General features: G+C 39.1%; 1 protein-coding gene and 1 long non-coding RNA gene across 7 annotated transcripts in view; one reads left to right on the top strand and one right to left on the bottom strand.

Annotated features, from left to right (window-relative positions):
* LOC125409168 (uncharacterized) overlaps positions 1-4,828 on the bottom strand; it is a 40,436-nt gene extending 35,608 nt beyond the window's left edge. For all 3 annotated transcript variants that reach the window (XR_015734750.1, XR_015734751.1, XR_015734749.1), the window contains exons 1-3: positions 4,659-4,828; positions 3,884-3,977; positions 3,618-3,723 (exon numbers count right to left, since the gene is read on the bottom strand). This is a non-coding gene — a long non-coding RNA (uncharacterized LOC125409168). The remainder of the gene's footprint in view (positions 1-3,617; positions 3,724-3,883; positions 3,978-4,658) is intronic.
* Positions 4,829-4,952: 124 nt separating this feature from the next.
* Rock1 (Rho associated coiled-coil containing protein kinase 1) overlaps positions 4,953-18,048 on the top strand; it is a 147,462-nt gene continuing 134,366 nt past the window's right edge. For 3 of the 4 annotated variants that reach the window (XM_085676327.2, XM_085676328.2, XM_085676329.2), the window contains exon 1: positions 4,953-5,908. In XM_085676327.2, coding sequence (XP_085532453.1) covers positions 5,816-5,908 — 93 coding nt within the window. In that variant the 5' untranslated portion in view covers positions 4,953-5,815. The remainder of the gene's footprint in view (positions 5,909-18,048) is intronic. The other variant, XM_048447991.3, reaches the window with a different exon arrangement.

Genomic DNA, 18,048 nt, shown 5'->3' on the forward strand with positions numbered 1-18,048 from the left:
AATTGAGGAACTACAAAAATATAGCTAAAGGACTAGAGAGATGACTTGGTTGTTAAGAGCACTTGTTGGTCTTACAAAGGACCTGGGCTCAATTTCCAGCACCCACATGGCAGCTCACAACTGTGTATAACTCCAGTTCAAGGAAATCTGATGTTCTCTTCTGACCTCCCTGGCACCAGGTATACATCTCCATTTCCCCAGCATAAGTACTATAAAGACATGTAACCATGTCCAGTTTTTCTGACTTTTTTTTTCCACGTGAGTTTTAGGGATTGAATTCAGGTCCTCATTCTTACACTGAGTTATTTCCCCAACTCTGTGTTCCTCCATTTGTTTAGAAACATTTACAGTTCTTCTGTGCAGATGTCCTGCTGGAAATAAAAGATAGTACCATGCATCATTTAGTTCTTTTTTTAGCTGTTTTATTGTAGATACTGATTATTATTTTGGGTAATGTAAAAAACAAAAGTATATACTGTTTCCAGTTTCTAGTTTCTATATTTACTTGTGAATGAAGCATTTTTCCTGGGACACTGTTTTGTTGTCTCCTTCTGAGAAACCATCCTAAAACAGTAGATCATTGCAAGAATTGTTTCATTATTTTATGATTCTGGTATGTAAGCAGTGCTTAAGGGATCAGCCAGTCTCTTATTCTTGGTCTCATAAAAGGCTGGGGCTGGCAAGTATCTAAGTATTTGAGAGGTTAATTAAGGAAGTTAAAAGTTCAAGCACAGCAGGAGCTATATAGAAAATCCTGGGCTCTGGAGCAGACCAGGTCTGAGGTACCTATTCTCAAAGTCAGATGGACTCTCAGTTCCTCCCATGTGATCTCTTCTGGCGCTTAATAAGTTTGGGTTTCCTTGTGCCATGGTCATTTCAGTTAGTACACCTTACCAGAGCACAAATCTGTTAGTTTCCAGACATTCTCTAAACTTAGGCCTGGCATAGTGCCTTTGTTGTATTCTACTGGTTAAAGTCTGAGCCTAGCTTCACTGTGGGTGGGAACTTCAGGGTGAACCAGGAGACACAGTTCACTGAAAGTCATCTTTAGAGGCTACCTCTCACAACATTTTCCTTCAATGTTTATGAAAGAAACTGTATAAACATTCAACCAACTGTATTTCCCAACAAATAACCAAATAAGAGAAATGTGCATTTTTTCTCTATATTGAAGTTTAGCTCCCCATCCAATTTGCCTATGATCTCTCCCAATAATGCCTCATTCCAATTCTTCCAGCATTGTAGTTTCTTCACTACAGGTTCTAGCATGAGTCTACTCTAAATTAAATGTTTCCAGATGTCTGAATCCCCAAGTCCAGAAAAACTTTTAAAAATGACCAACTTAGTCTATATGTTTGCATAGACTTACCAACTTGATAATCTTTAATTGCTGACTAAGAACATTAAAGAAAGATTCCAGGAGCTGGACTTATGGCTCAATGGCAAGACACATGCTTAGCACATGTGAGGTCCTGGCTTCAGTATTGAGCAACAACAACAACAACAAAATACAAACCAAATTCAAACAAACAAACATACAAACCCACAGACCATCAATTATTATTCTTCATCCTTAAAGAAAAGTTGTTTAATTTTTTAAAGCATAGTAAAGATTAAAAAATACTCTTTTTTATCTAGTTCTGTTTTGTTTATAAAAACTTATTACATCTTTTAAAAGACTTTTCTTTGTTGAACAATATTTATGAACTTGCACAGTATATGATACTTCATTGATTGGCCTGTTCTCCTTGCACCTGGTGACATTAGCCTTTTGTCACTTCAGTTTTAGCTGTATATGTATTGCAAATATGGTCATTACATCTGTATTTTTCTCATGTTGCTCCAAATCGTGGAAACACCAAGGGATGACACTGGTTCTTGAACCCAGTGTTTAGGAATGGTTAGCCAATTCAATGTTATTAAACACTGTCAAGATCTTCTTTACTCTGAACCTACAAAATCATTTTATTATGTGTATCATTTCTTATGTGTAGTGATATTTTGTGTTTTAACAAATTAAGCTTGCCTGAAGATCAGAATGCAGAACTAAGCCACTAGAGGCCAGGTTGTGGTGGCACACACCTTTAATCCCAGTACTTGGGAGTGCCACGCCTTTAATCCCAGCACTACAGAGGTGGAGACAAGAAGGGATATGGCTGGGCAGAGAGAGGAAAAAAGGGTGAGAGGAGAGAGGAGCTCAGTGCAGTCTGGAGATGCAATCTGAGGATGGAGTCAGAGAATGCTGTCTGAGGAGGCAATTTGAGGACAGCATCACCCCTTTGGGCTGAGCATCGGTAGAGATAAAAAGTCTCTCTAGTGGCTGGCTGCTCTGCTTCTCTGATCTCTCAATTTTTTCCCCTTAATATCTGACTCCAGGCTTCTATTAAGAACAATTAGAATCTGTGCTACACCTATGGATCATAATCATATTGATCCTTCTCTTACAAGGAATCATTTAAATCGTTGCTGATGCAAACAATACAATGCATTGTTGGTTCTTATTTGGATTGAATAGTAGTCTTTCCAACATTACTATTGTTGGAAAATTGCTTCTGCTCCATTTTGGTTTTTTTATGACTAATGAGCAAGTAAGCAGTTATGATCTTGAGCACCTGTTTCCCCATCTATGGTACAGGTATATTCATAAAAGAGTTTGTTTGAAATTATTATATACATCTTTATTTCTATGTGTATGTGTGTATGTCCATGTCTATATGCCATGTGTGTGGCGGTATCTTCAGAAGCCAGAAATGTCAGATCTTCTGCAACTGGAGTTAGGTGGTTATGAGCTGCCTCAAATGGGTTCTAGGAACAAAACTCACAACTTCCAGAAGAGCAGCAAGGGCTTTTAACTTCAATCCTTTGTTGAAGTTTTAATGAGCTAATATATAAAGCTTATAAAGTAGCACCTAGTCCTTGGTAAGTTATTTGCATGCATCTTAAAATATTCATAAGTTTCAATAATAGAACATCATCCTCTATTACTTTTCATTCTTTGTAGCGATATTTCATTTGTATTTTAACAAACAAAGCTTGCCTGAAGATTAGAATGCAAAACAGTTACACGAATCAGCCATAAGACCAGACAGTGGTGGTCCATGCCTTTAATCCTAGCAGCCATACTAGTTAGCCATAGAGGTCAGGCGGTGGTGGTGCATGTCTCTAATTCCAGCACTAGGGAGGAACATAAGGTGGGACATGACAGAAACTTAGGATCTTTTCTTCAGCCTGATGATTTCATAGAGGTAAGAGTTCTTTACTGGCTTGGCTGTTTTGCTTCCCTGACCTTCAGGTTGAACTTCAATCGCTGTCTCTGAGTTTTTATTATCATGCTACATTGTTTTTGTTTGTTTGTTTGTTTCTTCAAGACAGGGTTTCTCTGTGTATCTTTGTAGTCTGTCCTGGCACTTGCTCTGTATACCAGACTGGCTTCGAACTCACACAGATTCACCTACCCCTGCCTCCCAAGTGCTGGGAATGAAGGCGTGCATCACCACCACACAGCTTACTTTTTAAGTAAGCAAGCCATGGTATGTTACAATCATCAGAATAGCTTTGTAGGTAAATACACATACACTTCAAATATACTTCCAGTAGGAGAATTGTCAATGACTTACCTTTATTGACTTCTTATTGCCTTAGCTATCTGCACTGTTTCGTGTGTTTTCAAATGGAAAACAACATAATGTTCAGTTCTCTGAGAGAAAAGAATCCTAAGAATACCTAAAAATGGTAATAAAGAACAAGCAGGGTTTAGGAAATTTATTTCAGGGAAACTGTGAGATTATTTTAAGCCCTATGCTTAAAAATAAATCTAATTCACATGACTGACTTGAAATACTGAGGCCAAGAAAAGTCACTGCAAAAGCATTTAATAAAATACCTGTCCCTGTTTTTCCTTGGCTACGATTTTCTGTGAAGGCTTACTTCTTATCTTGATTGACACAGTGGACTTTATAGCTAAACAGTTCTTGTACCTAATAAAATGAAAAAGAGAAATAAACATATTCAAACAATATAGTATTTTCCTAATCTCTGGCCCCCATGATGATGTACTGTTTAGACACCATGTATCTCTTTTTATATAGGCACATTTGGTTCATCTGTAGCATTTGCAGTGTGGGGTAAAACACACTCACATGTTCAACCTCCAGCAATCTTTCATTTAACTTAGGATCAAACTCAAGGATTGATTAGAAACAAATAGAGGTTGGACAGTGGAAAACTATCAGAGATCTTTTACCCCACGGTCAGTGAAGAAACTGAACCAGGAGGATATGCCCATTATTTTCCTATCCCACATTCACTGTGGCAAAACCACAATTCCAATTTTTACTGAATGACCCGAAGTTCAAACAGTAGCCTTATGAAAGCAAAACAGAAGTAAAAGTTGATGTGAGAAAGCGAATAGGAGTATCTTAAAAACATTGATTTTTCCTGTTTAATTAAACTGCGTTAACTTCTATCGAGTCTATCTTCCAGAGTCAACATTTTAAGTCTCAGGAACGCAGAGTGCCTGGTGATTTTTCCCTGTGAATCCTAAACAGACTCAGCGTGGTGGGGCTCAAGGAGAGCTGACCAGAGTGCTCTGGAAAATCCAAGCTCCGCTGGTGCTGAAATAACTGTTTTGTACCTACTGACGAAAAGCATCCTCTTACCCAGTCAAAAGTATCTATCTCAGTGATAACAGGCGCCTTTTTTTCTTGTCAGAATTTTCCCGACCTGAGGCTATGTAAGGCCCAGAGGAAGCAAAGCTGGGGCGCCTGCCAGCACCCCGACCAGAAGCAGGGAAAGGTCCACCTCCGTCCGGACCTCCATGGCAGCCCCGCCCACGCCTGGGCAGCCCCGCCCTCACAGGCGCCTGCGTGCGCGCGCGCGAGGCCCGGCTTGTTCCCCTTCCGAACGCCCGCGCCGCGCATGCGCACGGCGCACCGGCGGTCTCCGTTTGTTTGAACAGGAAGGCGGACATATTAGTCGGTCTCAGAGCTCCTCGCCCCACCCCCCAGGCATTCGCCTCCGCGACTCGCCCTTTTCCCAGCCCGACCGCAGCCCCTCCCAGGAGCTCCCGTAGCAGCAGCCGCCGGGACCCCACGGTCGTCTTCCTCACCGGCCCGCTCTCCAGCCGGTCTGCCCCTGAGTCGTCTTCGGGCCGCCGACCTCGCCCTGCCCCGCCGGACACAGCGGTAGCAAGCCCAGCAGCGACCGGTTAGAAATGGGAGCGTGATCCTGACCGTGGGGGTCAGGTCTTGGGCCGAGGCTCATCAGCGCGTCGGGCCGTGCCGAGAGGAACCAGGGATGCGGGGCTAGACCACCTCCAGCGCCTTCGAGCGGAGCGGGGCCGGCCCGGGGCCCAGGCGGCGGCGGCAGCTGGCGCAGCTCCTCACCCGCCCTTAGCTTTCGCCTTTCCTCTTCGCCCTCCCTGGCTGCCCCGAGGGAGTCTCCACCCTGCTGCGCTCCGTCTTCCCGCCGCTGCCCTTCTCTGGACTGGGCCCCGCCATGGCGAAGGCTGCCGGGGCCCGCTAGGCTGAGGCGCCTCGCCGGAGCGACCCGGAGGCAGGCGACGGCGCTGTCGGCTGTCGCGAGGGGCTGCCGGGTGGGATGCGACTTTGGACATCGGAGCGGCTGCGGGTCGCTGTCACCCCCAGCCTGGGGTCTGGAGAGCCGAAGTCCCCTCAGTGAGGGGGAAGAGGGGGAACCGGGCACACCTGGTGACCCCGAGGTTCCGACTCTTCTGCCCGGCGGCTGCAAACCCCTCGCGGAGGAAGTTGGTTGAACTTGTTTTCTGCTGCGAAGGTATTGTACGAGTAGCAGCATCATGTCGACTGGGGACAGTTTTGAGACTCGGTTTGAAAAAATCGACAACCTCCTGCGGGATCCCAAATCGGAAGTGAATTCAGATTGTTTGCTGGTGAGTGCCGCTGTTTTCTCTGGGTTGCCTTGGGTTCCTCTTGTTTGCTGTCTGGTTAACTGCAACGCGTCTCAGGTGTGCATAGTCATCTTGGGAAGATGCCAGATTTCGCTTTGGAAGAATTTCGGAGTACTAGTAAACTTCATAATTCAAGTCCCTTTTTAGCCATTTCCCTGGTTCTCTACTAGCTACTCAGAACTTAGGGTTTTGATTCCGCTTGTCAGTCCCTCAAAATTCTTAGAAACTGCTATTGCAGGTCGTTTCAGAACGTTAGCACGTCGAAGTTTATAGTGTATAGTTTGGTGAATGACGATTTTAGCATTAATCTTCCCTATTAGTTTGACGGTAGTATTGAAAAATCTACTTTCTATTTACAGAATTAGTTCCTAGGGGTTTGGAATTTAGACTTGGAAATGATAATGGAGAATTGATGCCGAGGAAGTGATTTTTAAGATAAAATTTTAGGTGTCTTGAGGCTAAAAAAACTTTGCTGAACGTTAAATGCAAACACCTAAGTTAACTATATTAGCCCAGCACAAGGTTGATGGCTTTTGAAATATCGTTAGTAAATATATTTCACATATATTAATAACTCTTTTTGATGATAATGAACTTATTATTACCATTTTAAAAATGTTTTAAAGTTCGTAGGTCACAAAAGGTCAAAATCCAACCTAAAAATTGTCCAGTCGTTGATAGCAAATGCAATTATTTGTAAATGATTGACATTTGAGCACTGCCAATACAGTTCAACAGAATTTTCCCTCTTACTACTAGAAATTATATTTTAATACTCTTTCAGTTCAAACAAAATCATGTTTCAGTGTCTATATGGACATGGGAGTCTCAGAGAGTTATCTTTGTATACTCATAGTTTGAATATTTAAGAATAATAGAATAATGCCATTCAGAGAGATGACATTTTAAAATCTCAACATTGAATAAGAAAATTTTGTAGGTTAAAAATGTGTATTTCAGTTATTCTAAACATTTCTGTACAGTTTTAACTGAGTAAGGTTTCTCACCAAAGCTTTCAGAATTGCCCTAAGCATACTTGAGTGTGTGGGTAATGTTTTTGAAGTGTTTCACCCACATTATAGATTCTCTTTCATACTGAGAAACAAGGTTGATGCATAAGAAATTTAAATTTTTTTATTGAATGTTAAAAGTAAAAGGAATTAGAATACATATCTAATGTATTCCACATTTTATGCCTTTAAATATTTACTAAAATTGTGTCCTAGATTTTTTTATTGTTATTGTTAATGTTCCTGCCATTTTGAACCCAGCACATGCTAGACAAGCACTTCACCACTGAGATGTTGATCCTGTTTTGCTTTTTTCTCCCCCTGTTATGAAGTAGATTATAAGGAGGATTTAGGAGCTTGTTTGTATTTTTATTGCTTGTTTTCTCTTTTGTTACAGCATCATTTGGTAGGTACCTGATAGAGTTGTGGAGAGTACAAGGAGATAAATACATGTTATATGGACGCTTCAGAGTTGAATCCACTTAGGAAAACATTTTAATATAGCATACACAGAAACAAAGAAAAACAGTTTACAGATTGAGAAAACAACTGATTAATTCCAAATGACTGGTATCTTTCAGTCATCTGTCTGTATCATGAAAACTGAAGGTTGCTGTCAGTTCAGAGTGCCAAAGTGTTCTTTATGATGAATAGGCTACTGAATTGAGGATAACATAGAAGATGGATGCATCCATGACTGGCTGTGTCATGTTTAGAGAAACAAGTTAAAGTTGGAAGGACAGTGGGGTTAGATTTGTCAGATTTAAGTGCATTTAGGGCTGTCACAGAATAAATGAAGAAGATTAATTTAGTAGTTATATGCAAGATAAAGTGAGACTGGAGAATTTTAAGAGTGCTATAATAGTCTACTGACAGTTGAATCCCAAGCTAGGATATGAAAATAGGAAGAATTGATAGAACTTGATTGACAGAGTTTAAGAGGAGAAGGGAGAACCAGAGAGGCATTTAGTCAAATGACTCCAAAAATGTTGAGCCTGGCTGGGTTACTTTGAAAATGGTGAAAATGGTCAGGTTTTGAAATCGCTTAAAAAAAAAATAGCTCTACAGATGTATTTTAAATGTGTTGTATTTGACAGGATAGTGAGATGAGTGAGAAGAAAGGGTCTGTAGACTGTTGGAGATGTGGAGTTAAACTTACAGTAAAAGATAGTGATTTGGGAATCATTTAAATAAAGTCGAAACTGATAGAATGAAAAGGAATAACCTAGAGAGAGATCTAAGGGTGAAAAACAAAGGTTGAATAAAGAGGAAGAGTCAAAGAAGCAAGCACTCTATGTCCTTTGCGTTAAGGTAGCCAAGTAGCTTTAGGAGTACAAGACTTTAAAGAAACGTTTGGAGAATTAATATTGAATGGACAGATTTGATTACTTTCTGTTGTAATCTTATAATCTTGATTTTTTTTTTTAAATTTCATTATTGAAGGTGACTTGAAATTTTATTATCAGGTCACCCTGAACTTTAAAGATGGGGATTTTCTTTGGAAACAGAAATCCTCTTTCCAGTTTTATAGTGTCTAGCATGAATTTTTTTTGTACAATATTTTATGTTTATCATTGGGCATTCATTCATTCACTTACTCTACTATTCGCAGTGACTTATGTTACTACATTTTTCAATGAATCTGTAATTGCTTTGTATGGAATTTGGACCTGTTTTAGATTGGAGGTTTAACACTCCTTTTTCCTTGGTTGCCTCTCTAGCTTTGAATGTGTGTGAGCTGTGTACATATAGGTACTGTTAGAGACCAGAAGAAAGGTGTCGACTCCTGGAGCTGGAGTTACTGGTGGCTGTAAGTCACCTATTTGAGTACTGTTAACTGAACTGGTGTCTTCTGCAAGAGCAACAAGAGCTTTTAGCTGCTCTTCAGCCACTGTCTAGATCGCTTTAATCCTTGGTGACTGATTTAGCTGATACTCTGTTCATATTATTTGCCACATACTATACTTGTCATTCTAGTCTTTTATGATCTCTTTAAATAAGTTGTGGGATTGTTTGCTTCTGGATTCAGTTTTCAATAATGAAAGCTCTCTTTTGGTTTCACAACAGTTTGCTAGCAAATGTCTTTAAATCTAACTTTACCCAGAAAACACTTATTTGGGACAGTAATAATGTTATCATTTATACAATAATACTTTGAAGAAATGCTAGTAAGTGGCTGTCCAACCTTTTCTTCAAGAGCATGACTTTCTTTTCGTTTTCTTCTAACCGGTGAAGTGTAAGATGGGTGGATAAAGGGGAAGGGGGATTTGTATTATTTACAACATTCTCTCACTGTTGTGACCCTTAGTACATATTTGTTACGTTTTTTCTCATTAGTCAATTTTTTTTCAGAATGTGGAAGCAATTGTAAAAAAAAATTGTATGCTGGTTTTCATTTTTCTTCTGTAAAATTCTCTTTTCTGTATTTTTATTTAGTGCTTTCCCCATCTTTTTATTTTAGATTTATTTTCTTCTCTTTGCCGTATTCTTTGCCTTGAATGTGATGGATAATGCATTACAAACTTGAAGCATCAATTCCTTAGCACTCTTTTCATTATCTGTAAATCTTTTTATATACATATTTATTGTTTGTGTGTGTATATGTCTCTGTGTATATGTCTGTGTGTTTTTACTTGTCATGTAGATGTCAGAAGACAACTTTGTGTAGTTAGTTCTTTTAGGCCATGTGTGCTGGGGGAGTAACTCAGGTTGCCAGATTTGTGTTTTAAGCATCTTTATTGACTGAGTCATCTAGTTTGCTCTTTATTCTTTTGTTTACTCCAAATTTTAAATATTCAACTGGTTTTTAGACCTCTTCGCTTAGACATACATTCTAAAATAAATTATTTGTGTTGTTAATATCACTACTATCTCTGCCACACTAAACTTGACATTTTGTTGTCAAGTTTTTGGAAATACTATTCCATACATTTGAGTTTTTACAAAAAACTTAGAGTAGAATTTGAGGGTCTAGATTGCTGCATAATCTCCATCCTTTTACCAGTTGGGTTAATCACATTTGAGAATATGCTACCGTTAGTGGAATGAAAAGACTTGAGATAGTTCTTTGCACCTCATACTGACTCATAACTGTGTGCCTACTGATGTTCAAAGCTATGTGCCTACTGTTGTTCATAGATAGCTGTGTGCCTGTTAGCACTCATGATTTCAAGTTTATGGGTTTAATTATTAGTAGTAGGACATATGATTGGTTTGGAGCAAACCTTTTTCCTTAGCCTGTTGTTAATCTCTGTTCTATTTCTGTGAGAAGATACTATGACCAAGGCAATTTTTATAAAAGAAAGTATTTAATTGGGACCTTGTTTACAGTTTCAGAGCCCATTATTATCATGGGGGGAGCATAGAAGCAGGCTATGTCCTGATCTTCAAGCAGAGAGAGACACACACATACATTGGGCCTGGCATCAAAGCCCACCCCAGTGACATACCTTCACCAACAAGGCTACACCTTCTAACCCTTCTCAAATAATGCCACTCGCAATGACTAAGCATTCAAATATATGAGCTTATGGGGGATCATTCTTATTCAAACCACCATGGGATCTAACTTTGATGTTAAAGGTAGCCCCAAGAACACTTAGCCTCAAGCAATGAAATTCTTACTTCAACCTTGTAAACATGCATAGTTTATACTAGACTGTTCTGATTGTTAGTTTATTGCAAGGACATTAAAAAACAAACTAGTCTTCTATTTCATTTAAACATTTAGTAAATGTTTCTGTAGTGCTAAATGTGAATTCAAATCTAGGCCTTGTCATGTGTGAGTTGGATTTTTTGGGTTTTTTTTTGGGACGGGGTTTCTCTGTATATCCCTGACTGTCCTGGAGGGTTTTAGGTGAGTTTTTAACCCTGGAAAGCTCATTTCAAGGTTTAAACTTAAAGAAAATTGTTATGAAAATTAAATAATAGAAATTATGATATGTATAGTGGTCAGTAACCTGTTACTTGGTAGTTGTTACTGTCATTGTGTAGTATTTCTGGTACATTGTCTTCCTTAAGTGCAGAGTAATTTACCTGTCACTTAAGTCTATAATCTAGATATGTATTGTTGAAACATCCAAACCAAATATAACTGAAAATGTAGACATTAGATGGATTTAACTAGGAGAAGGCTTTTTGGAGATTGTTCACTCGGTTATGTTTTATTTTGTAGTTATGGGTTTTAATTCCGGGAACTTGAACATGCATGACAAATGCTTTACCTCTGAGTTACATCTCCAGCCCTTTAATCAGGATTTATAATATACCTGTGGTGATTTGAATAGGAATATCCCCCTTAGGCTCATCATATGTTTGAATGCCTGATCATTAGGGAGTAGTGCTATTTGAGAGGGATTAAGAGACATGGCCTTGTTGGAGGAAATGTGTTACTAAGGGTAGGCTTTGAGGTTTCAAAAAGCCCACTTCAAACCCATAGACCCTCTTCCTGCTGCCTTTGGATCCAGATGTAGAACTCTCAGCTACCATTCCTGCCTGCCTTCTGCCATGTTCCTCACCATGAAGATAATGGACTTAAACCTTTGGAACTATAAGCAAACTGCAGCTAAATGCTTTCTTTTATATGAGTTGTAATGGTCATGGTCTCTTCACAGCAACAGAATACTGACTGTCTTGGAATTTTTATTACTGTGAAGAGACACCATGACCACAGTAACTCTTAAAGGAAAACATTTAATTGGGACTGGCTTACAATTCAGAGATTCAGTCCATTATCATCACGGCAGGAAGCATGGTGGCAGGCATGGTGTTGAAGTAGCTGAGAGTTCTACATCTTGATCTGCAGGCAGCTATCTCCCTTAGTATGGCTTGAATATAGATAGATAGATAGATAGATAGACAGACAGACAGACAGACAGACAGACAGACTTAAAGCCCACCGCCACAGTGACACACTTCCTCCAACAAGGTACCAACTCCAACAAAGCCACACCTTCTATAGTGCCACTTCCTGTGGCCAAGCATTCAAACATATGAGTCTTTAGGGGCCATACCTATTCAAACCACAACACTGACTAAGACAATACCTAATTTTACTAAGGTTTTGGGTTAGTATGAAAGACAGTTGGGAGCTAATTTGTTAAGATTTAGTTGTTATCTTGGTCTCTTTATATGTGAGTCTTCAGTATTTTCAATATGTCTTATGTAAATAGGCCTTCTAACACTGAGCACACTGGGTGTATAGAAAAGTGGCTCACGATACTTTTAACTCAGAAGAAGGAACTACACATAAAATTTAAATTATGTTAGACTTTATAATCTTACAGTTTAGTTTTTATGTCATGGTTATATATTTTGGTGTATGGACAGTGAAAACTATAGATTCCATTGTGAAAATTACAGAAAAGCTTATCTATCGGGAGATATTCAAATGGTGCTCTGTTACTGAAGATCAATTAGCACCACTTTCCTATTCCCATGCTTGCACAGAAAGAACCATCTAATTAGTTGAAGTCCGCATCATAGCTATTTATAGCACATGTTTATTTATAAGAAGATGGATAGATGTTAGTGAATTAGCTCATCATTTAAATGCACTGTCTGCTTAGTCTGATGATCTGAGTTATATCTCTGTAACTCACGTGGTAGAAGGAGAGAATTGACTTCTGCTAGTTGTCCTCTGACCTCCAGATGTGGTATGTGTTCCTGCCCACACACTGTCTTAGTCACTATTCTCTTGTAGTGAAGAGATACTATGACCATAGCAGTTCTTAGAAAGCACTTAATTGGGCTTGCTTACAGTTTCAGAGGCCTAGTGTATCTTCATGGCAGGAAGCATGATGGCAGGCATGGCAGGCATGGTGTTGAGATGTAGTTGAGAGCCCCACCCTGAGCTGCAGGTAGAGAGAGAAAGAGACTGGGTCTGGCATGGGCCCTTGAAACCTCAAAACCCATTCCAAGTGACATTTCTTCCCGCTAAACCACACCTCTTAATCCTTTTCAAGTGGTGCCATTCCCTGAAAACTAACCATTCAAATATATGAGCCTGTGGGGGCCATCCTTATTCAAATGACCACGTATACACATACAAAATAAGTAGTTGTACGTATTTTAATAAGATGAGCATCTGGGTAGTACTGAGTTCATCATAGGCAATGGTAATTTTTAAAAACATGCTATTTGCATGATACAGTGAAAAGAACACTGGACTGAAAATTCAAAGCATTTTCATAGTCTTTTGTTATTTATTAAGTCTTGTAACGAATTAAATTTTTGTCAGTTTCTTTTTATAGAATGATGAAGAGTTGGGTCAAATAGTTATTGATGTCCTTTGTATCTGTTTAGTCTTTGATTGATTACAATTTTTAAATTATCCTTGGAATGGAAGAGAAATCCTAGCAGTTTCAAGAGCACATGTTGCTTTTGCAAAGGACCCAGTTACTAGCATTCAAACTGTGGTTCATAACCATCTGTAACTCCAGTTCCAAGAGATTTGACACCTTCTTCTGACCTCTTGAGGGCACCAGTCACATACATAGTACATATACATACATGCAGGTAAAACAGTTGTACACATAAAATAAATCTGAAAAAATTGAAAATTTATTATTGGTTTATTAGTTAGGAAATAAAGTTCGCACAGCTAAGTGGTATTGGGGTATACATACAACTATAAGAACTACCTTTGGGTCATGCTGAATTTGAAAGTAGGTCTTAAACTGACTTTAATTGTTATACTTGGCACTTGGTTTTATGTTTTATAACTTTTTTTTATAACTCTATGGTACTGATTGTCAGCCTTTCTAATACTATGATCCTATACTACAGTTCTCATTGTGGTGACCCCCAACCATAAAATTATTTTCGTTGCTACTTCATAACTGTAAGTTTGCTGCTGTTGTGAGTCATAAATATAAATATCTGTGTTTTTTGATGGTCTTAGGCAACACCTATGAAAGGGTCATTTGATGTCCCACTCCCCAAAGGGATTGTGATCCACATGTTAAGAACTGTTGATCTAAGGGTTTGTGCTTTTTGAACAGAAATTACAATCAAGATAATTGCTTTTATATCCACTATAATATATGTGTAGCTCTGAGTGGTGGTACAAATTTGTAATCTTAGCACTTAGGATGTAGAAGTAGTTCAAAGTCATCTTCAGCCACATTGTGAGTTTAAGGGGAGCCTGACCTACAGGAGATCCTATCTCAAGATAAAAAATAAAAACAAATAAAACACCCTCCCCATGAGTGAGTGAGTAAAATATGTATATGTATTTTATTTTTGTAAAACATAGCTCTTTTCTGTTTGGGATTATGAAATACAAAGTGTACTTTTCTTGTAATTGCTAAGTGATTAGCAGGAGACAAGGTACTCAAATTAAAGTCTGATATTGTACAGAGCCAAGAGGTTACTTAGTGTTTGGAACTAAAAGGCAATGGGGACACCATAGTGAGGTAAAAGGAAACATGGGTCCTGCTTTTATGGAATTCATAATTGTAGGGAAAAGATTAACTAAATGTCTATCACATTAAAATAGTGTTGAGGTAAGTCTTGAAAGGGAGATAAGGTACATAAGATCCATACTTTTACTTTAAGGTTTGGTATATATTTTAAGACTTGTGATAAAGCTGTCTTGAGTGTTGTCTTAGGGCTTCTATTGCTGTGAAGAGATACCATGACCACAGCAATTTTTATAAAGGAGAACATTTAATTGAGGTGGCAACTTACAAATCAGAGGCTCAGTCCATTATTATGGGGAGCATGGTGGCATGCAGATAGACATGTTGCTGGCTACATCTTGATCAGAAGACAACAGGAAGTGGACTGTGACACTAGATGGGATCTAGCATAGGAAACCTCAAAACCCACCCCCACAGTGACATACTTCTTCCAACAAGACCATGTCTACTCCAACAAAGCTACACATCCTAGTACTGCCACTCCCTATGAGTTTATGGGGGCCATTTACATTCAAACTACCATATTCCGCTCTCTGGCCCCCATAAGCTTTTAAACAATATAACGCAAAATGCATTTAGTTCAACTTCAAAAGTCCCCATAGTCTATCACAGTCTCAACGACGTTTAAAAGTTCAAAGTCTCTTCTGAGACTCATGGCAATCTCTTAACTGTAATCGCCTGTAAAATCAAAGAGCAGATCACATACTTCCAACATGTAGTGACACAAGATATTCATTGCCATTCCAGGACATAGGGAAAGAAGCGCAGTGAGGAAACACTGAACCAATTCAAGACCGAAAACCAGCTGGACAAACTCCAAACTCAGGATCTCCATGTCTAATGTCAAAATATTCTTCAGATCTCCAACGCCATTCAACTTTGTTGCCTGCAACACACTTGTTTCTTTCTCGTGGGCTGGTTACACTCCCTGTTATGGTTCTCTTTGGCAGGTATCCTATGATTCTGGCATCTCTAACATTTTGGCATTTCCAAAGCAATCCAGGCTTCACCTTCACAGCTTCCTTCACATAGTGGGCTCTTTACTCCTTTTAGGTATGCACATGCCTAGCCTTAGTGGCTTTCCTTAGTCTTGGGGAGTAAATTTCATCTGTCCTTAACTCTAAAGCCAGAACTATTCGGCTGACGCTTTCAAGTTCTGCTGCATGCTGGGCCTGGAACATTGTTCAATTACATCTTCACCAGCTTTCTGTTTTTGATTGTTACCTTTACTGCCTAAGCCTGTCTGTTCTTGAATTTGATCTGTAGACCAGTCTGGCCTCAATCTCAGAGATCTGCCAGTCTCTGCTTTCTGAGAGCTGGGATTAAAGGTGTGTGCCACTACACCCAGATCTAAGCTTTCTTTAATTTGTTTTCATAGGTTGGAGACTTAGTTGGGTAGTGTCTTGCCCTGAGGTCACCACTCCCCTTCATTCCTTTTCTTAACTTGTTTATCTCCTTGAACAGAGGATTTAGCTCTACACCACTTTCTGGTGCCCTTTTCCCCCTCAAATATTTTTCCTTGCTCTGCTTGCTCCTTTTCATTATATATCTTCATTAGACTTACCAATAATTTCTACATGACAGAGTCTGTACTAAGCTGTTTTGAGATTTCTTCCAATGAAATTAATCCAAAACTCTTCACTTTAGCCTCAGACAGATACTTCAGACAAGGGCAAAGGGTAGCTACTTCCTATACCAAAATATCACAAGAAATATTTCTAAACAGCATACTGAAATTCTTCTCTGAAACCTGTTGAGGTAGCCATCCACAGTTCATCAAACCACACTCACCACCACTGTCTTCCATACTCCTACTAGTGTGGCCCATTAAGCTTTAAGTATGACCCATCAAACATGCTCTCCTAACCCAAAGTACCAAAGTCCTTATTACTCCACACAGTAACATGGTCCAGCATATCACAGCAATACCCCAGTTCCTGGTATCAACTGCTGCCTTAGTTAGGATTTTTATTGTTGTGAAGAGACACCATGACCATGGCAACAATTATAAAGGAAAACTTTTAATTAAGGTGGTGGCTTACAGTTCAGGGGTGGGAAGCATGGCATCGTGCAGGCAAACATGACACTGGTTAATCTTGATCAGAAGGCAGCGGGGTGATCTGAGCCATACTGGGTGTGGCTTGAGCATATACATTATCTCAAAGCCCACTCCTACAGTGACAACAAGGCCATAGTTATTACAACAAAGCCACACCAAAATAGTGCCACTCCCTATGAGTTTATGTGGCCAATTACATTCAAACAACTAAAGTGTATAATTTTCATATATGAGTCTATGGATTTTCTGAATCAGATTCACCTGAGAAGCTTGTTTAAAAATAGATTCTGGGCTTTTCCCTAGACAAACAAAAATCAGAATATTTGGGGATGATTTCTAGAATTTTTCATGAGTGCAGTTTAGATGCACTCAAACTGCAAAACTAGTTCTAGTGAGGGGGAGGAATACTATATTTGAGTTTAGTTTGGTAATTTTATAATGAAAAATTTCAAACATATAGAAGATAATGTACCTCTGTTGCCCAGTATTTGCATTTCTCAGAATTTTATGTTTCCCTGTCCATCATTCACCCTTTTCTTCCTATAATATGTTAAATTCTATGTATTATTTCTCCCATAAGATGGTTTAGTCACTCTCTCTCTCTCTCTTTCTCTCTCTGTGTGTGTGTGTGTTCTTTGGTATTTCAAGACAGAATTTCTCTGTGTAGTCTTGGCTGTCCTGGAAATCACTTTGTAGACCAGGCTGACCTCGAACTCAGAGAGCTGCCTGCCTCTGCCTCCCCAGTGCTGGGCTTTAGTATCTCTTAAAAAATAAAACAAAGGATATTCTCTTATAACCACAATGACTGTTATATCTAACACAGACACTCTTTGTTATCATTAATTTCCAGTTTATATTTATATTTCTCTGAGTATCTTAAATAGCTCCCCCTTACAGGATTTCCCTGTATAACAACCTTGGCTGTCCTGGAACTCCTTCTGTAGACCAGGCTGGCCATGAATTTACAGAGATTTGCCTGCCTTTGCCTCCCAAGTATTGGGATTAAAGGCATGTACCGCCTCCCCAACTTGTTTTTTTTTTTTTAAATCCAATTACTTTATTAAAATCTGGGTCTTTGCAAATTGAACAGTCCCACATGTTACTACTGATTTTGTTTTGTTTGATCTCTTAGGTCTTTTAAATGATTGAGTAGTGGTGGTTTAACTATGTTGGACTTCTTAGTAAATATTTCCATAAATGTGACTGTTTTCTTTTGCATCACAGCAAGAAGCATATTATGTATAATTTTAGTATTCCTTCATGTTTATTAACTAATTCTGTTGAGAGAAGAACTTGTCATTACCTATGGCTGTTTACTTTGAAATACAGTTCATGATACGAAAGGTGAATTCTCCAACTTTTAATTGGTACTTTGCAGAAGAAGAATTTTTTTTTTGAGCCTTACTATGATAGACTTGGCAGAGACAGACTTACAAAGGTATAGATAATATTCAAACAAACCTTTTATTGAGATGACAGTGCAGTAGTACTCGTGGGACAACCTGCCACTGTCTTAGGGAAAAGGATGAAGGAAGAGAGAAATGGGGGTAGGAAGCTCCATGGAAAAGGACCCATATGTTCTAAGTAGAAACAATCGTTTTGTTACAGCAGTTGGCAGTAAAGGAGCCCAGG

The sequence above is a fragment of the Myodes glareolus genome, chromosome 13 (genome assembly GCF_982192425.1).
Source record: "Myodes glareolus chromosome 13, mMyoGla1.1, whole genome shotgun sequence".
NCBI classification, from domain to species: domain Eukaryota; kingdom Metazoa; phylum Chordata; class Mammalia; order Rodentia; family Cricetidae; genus Myodes; species Myodes glareolus.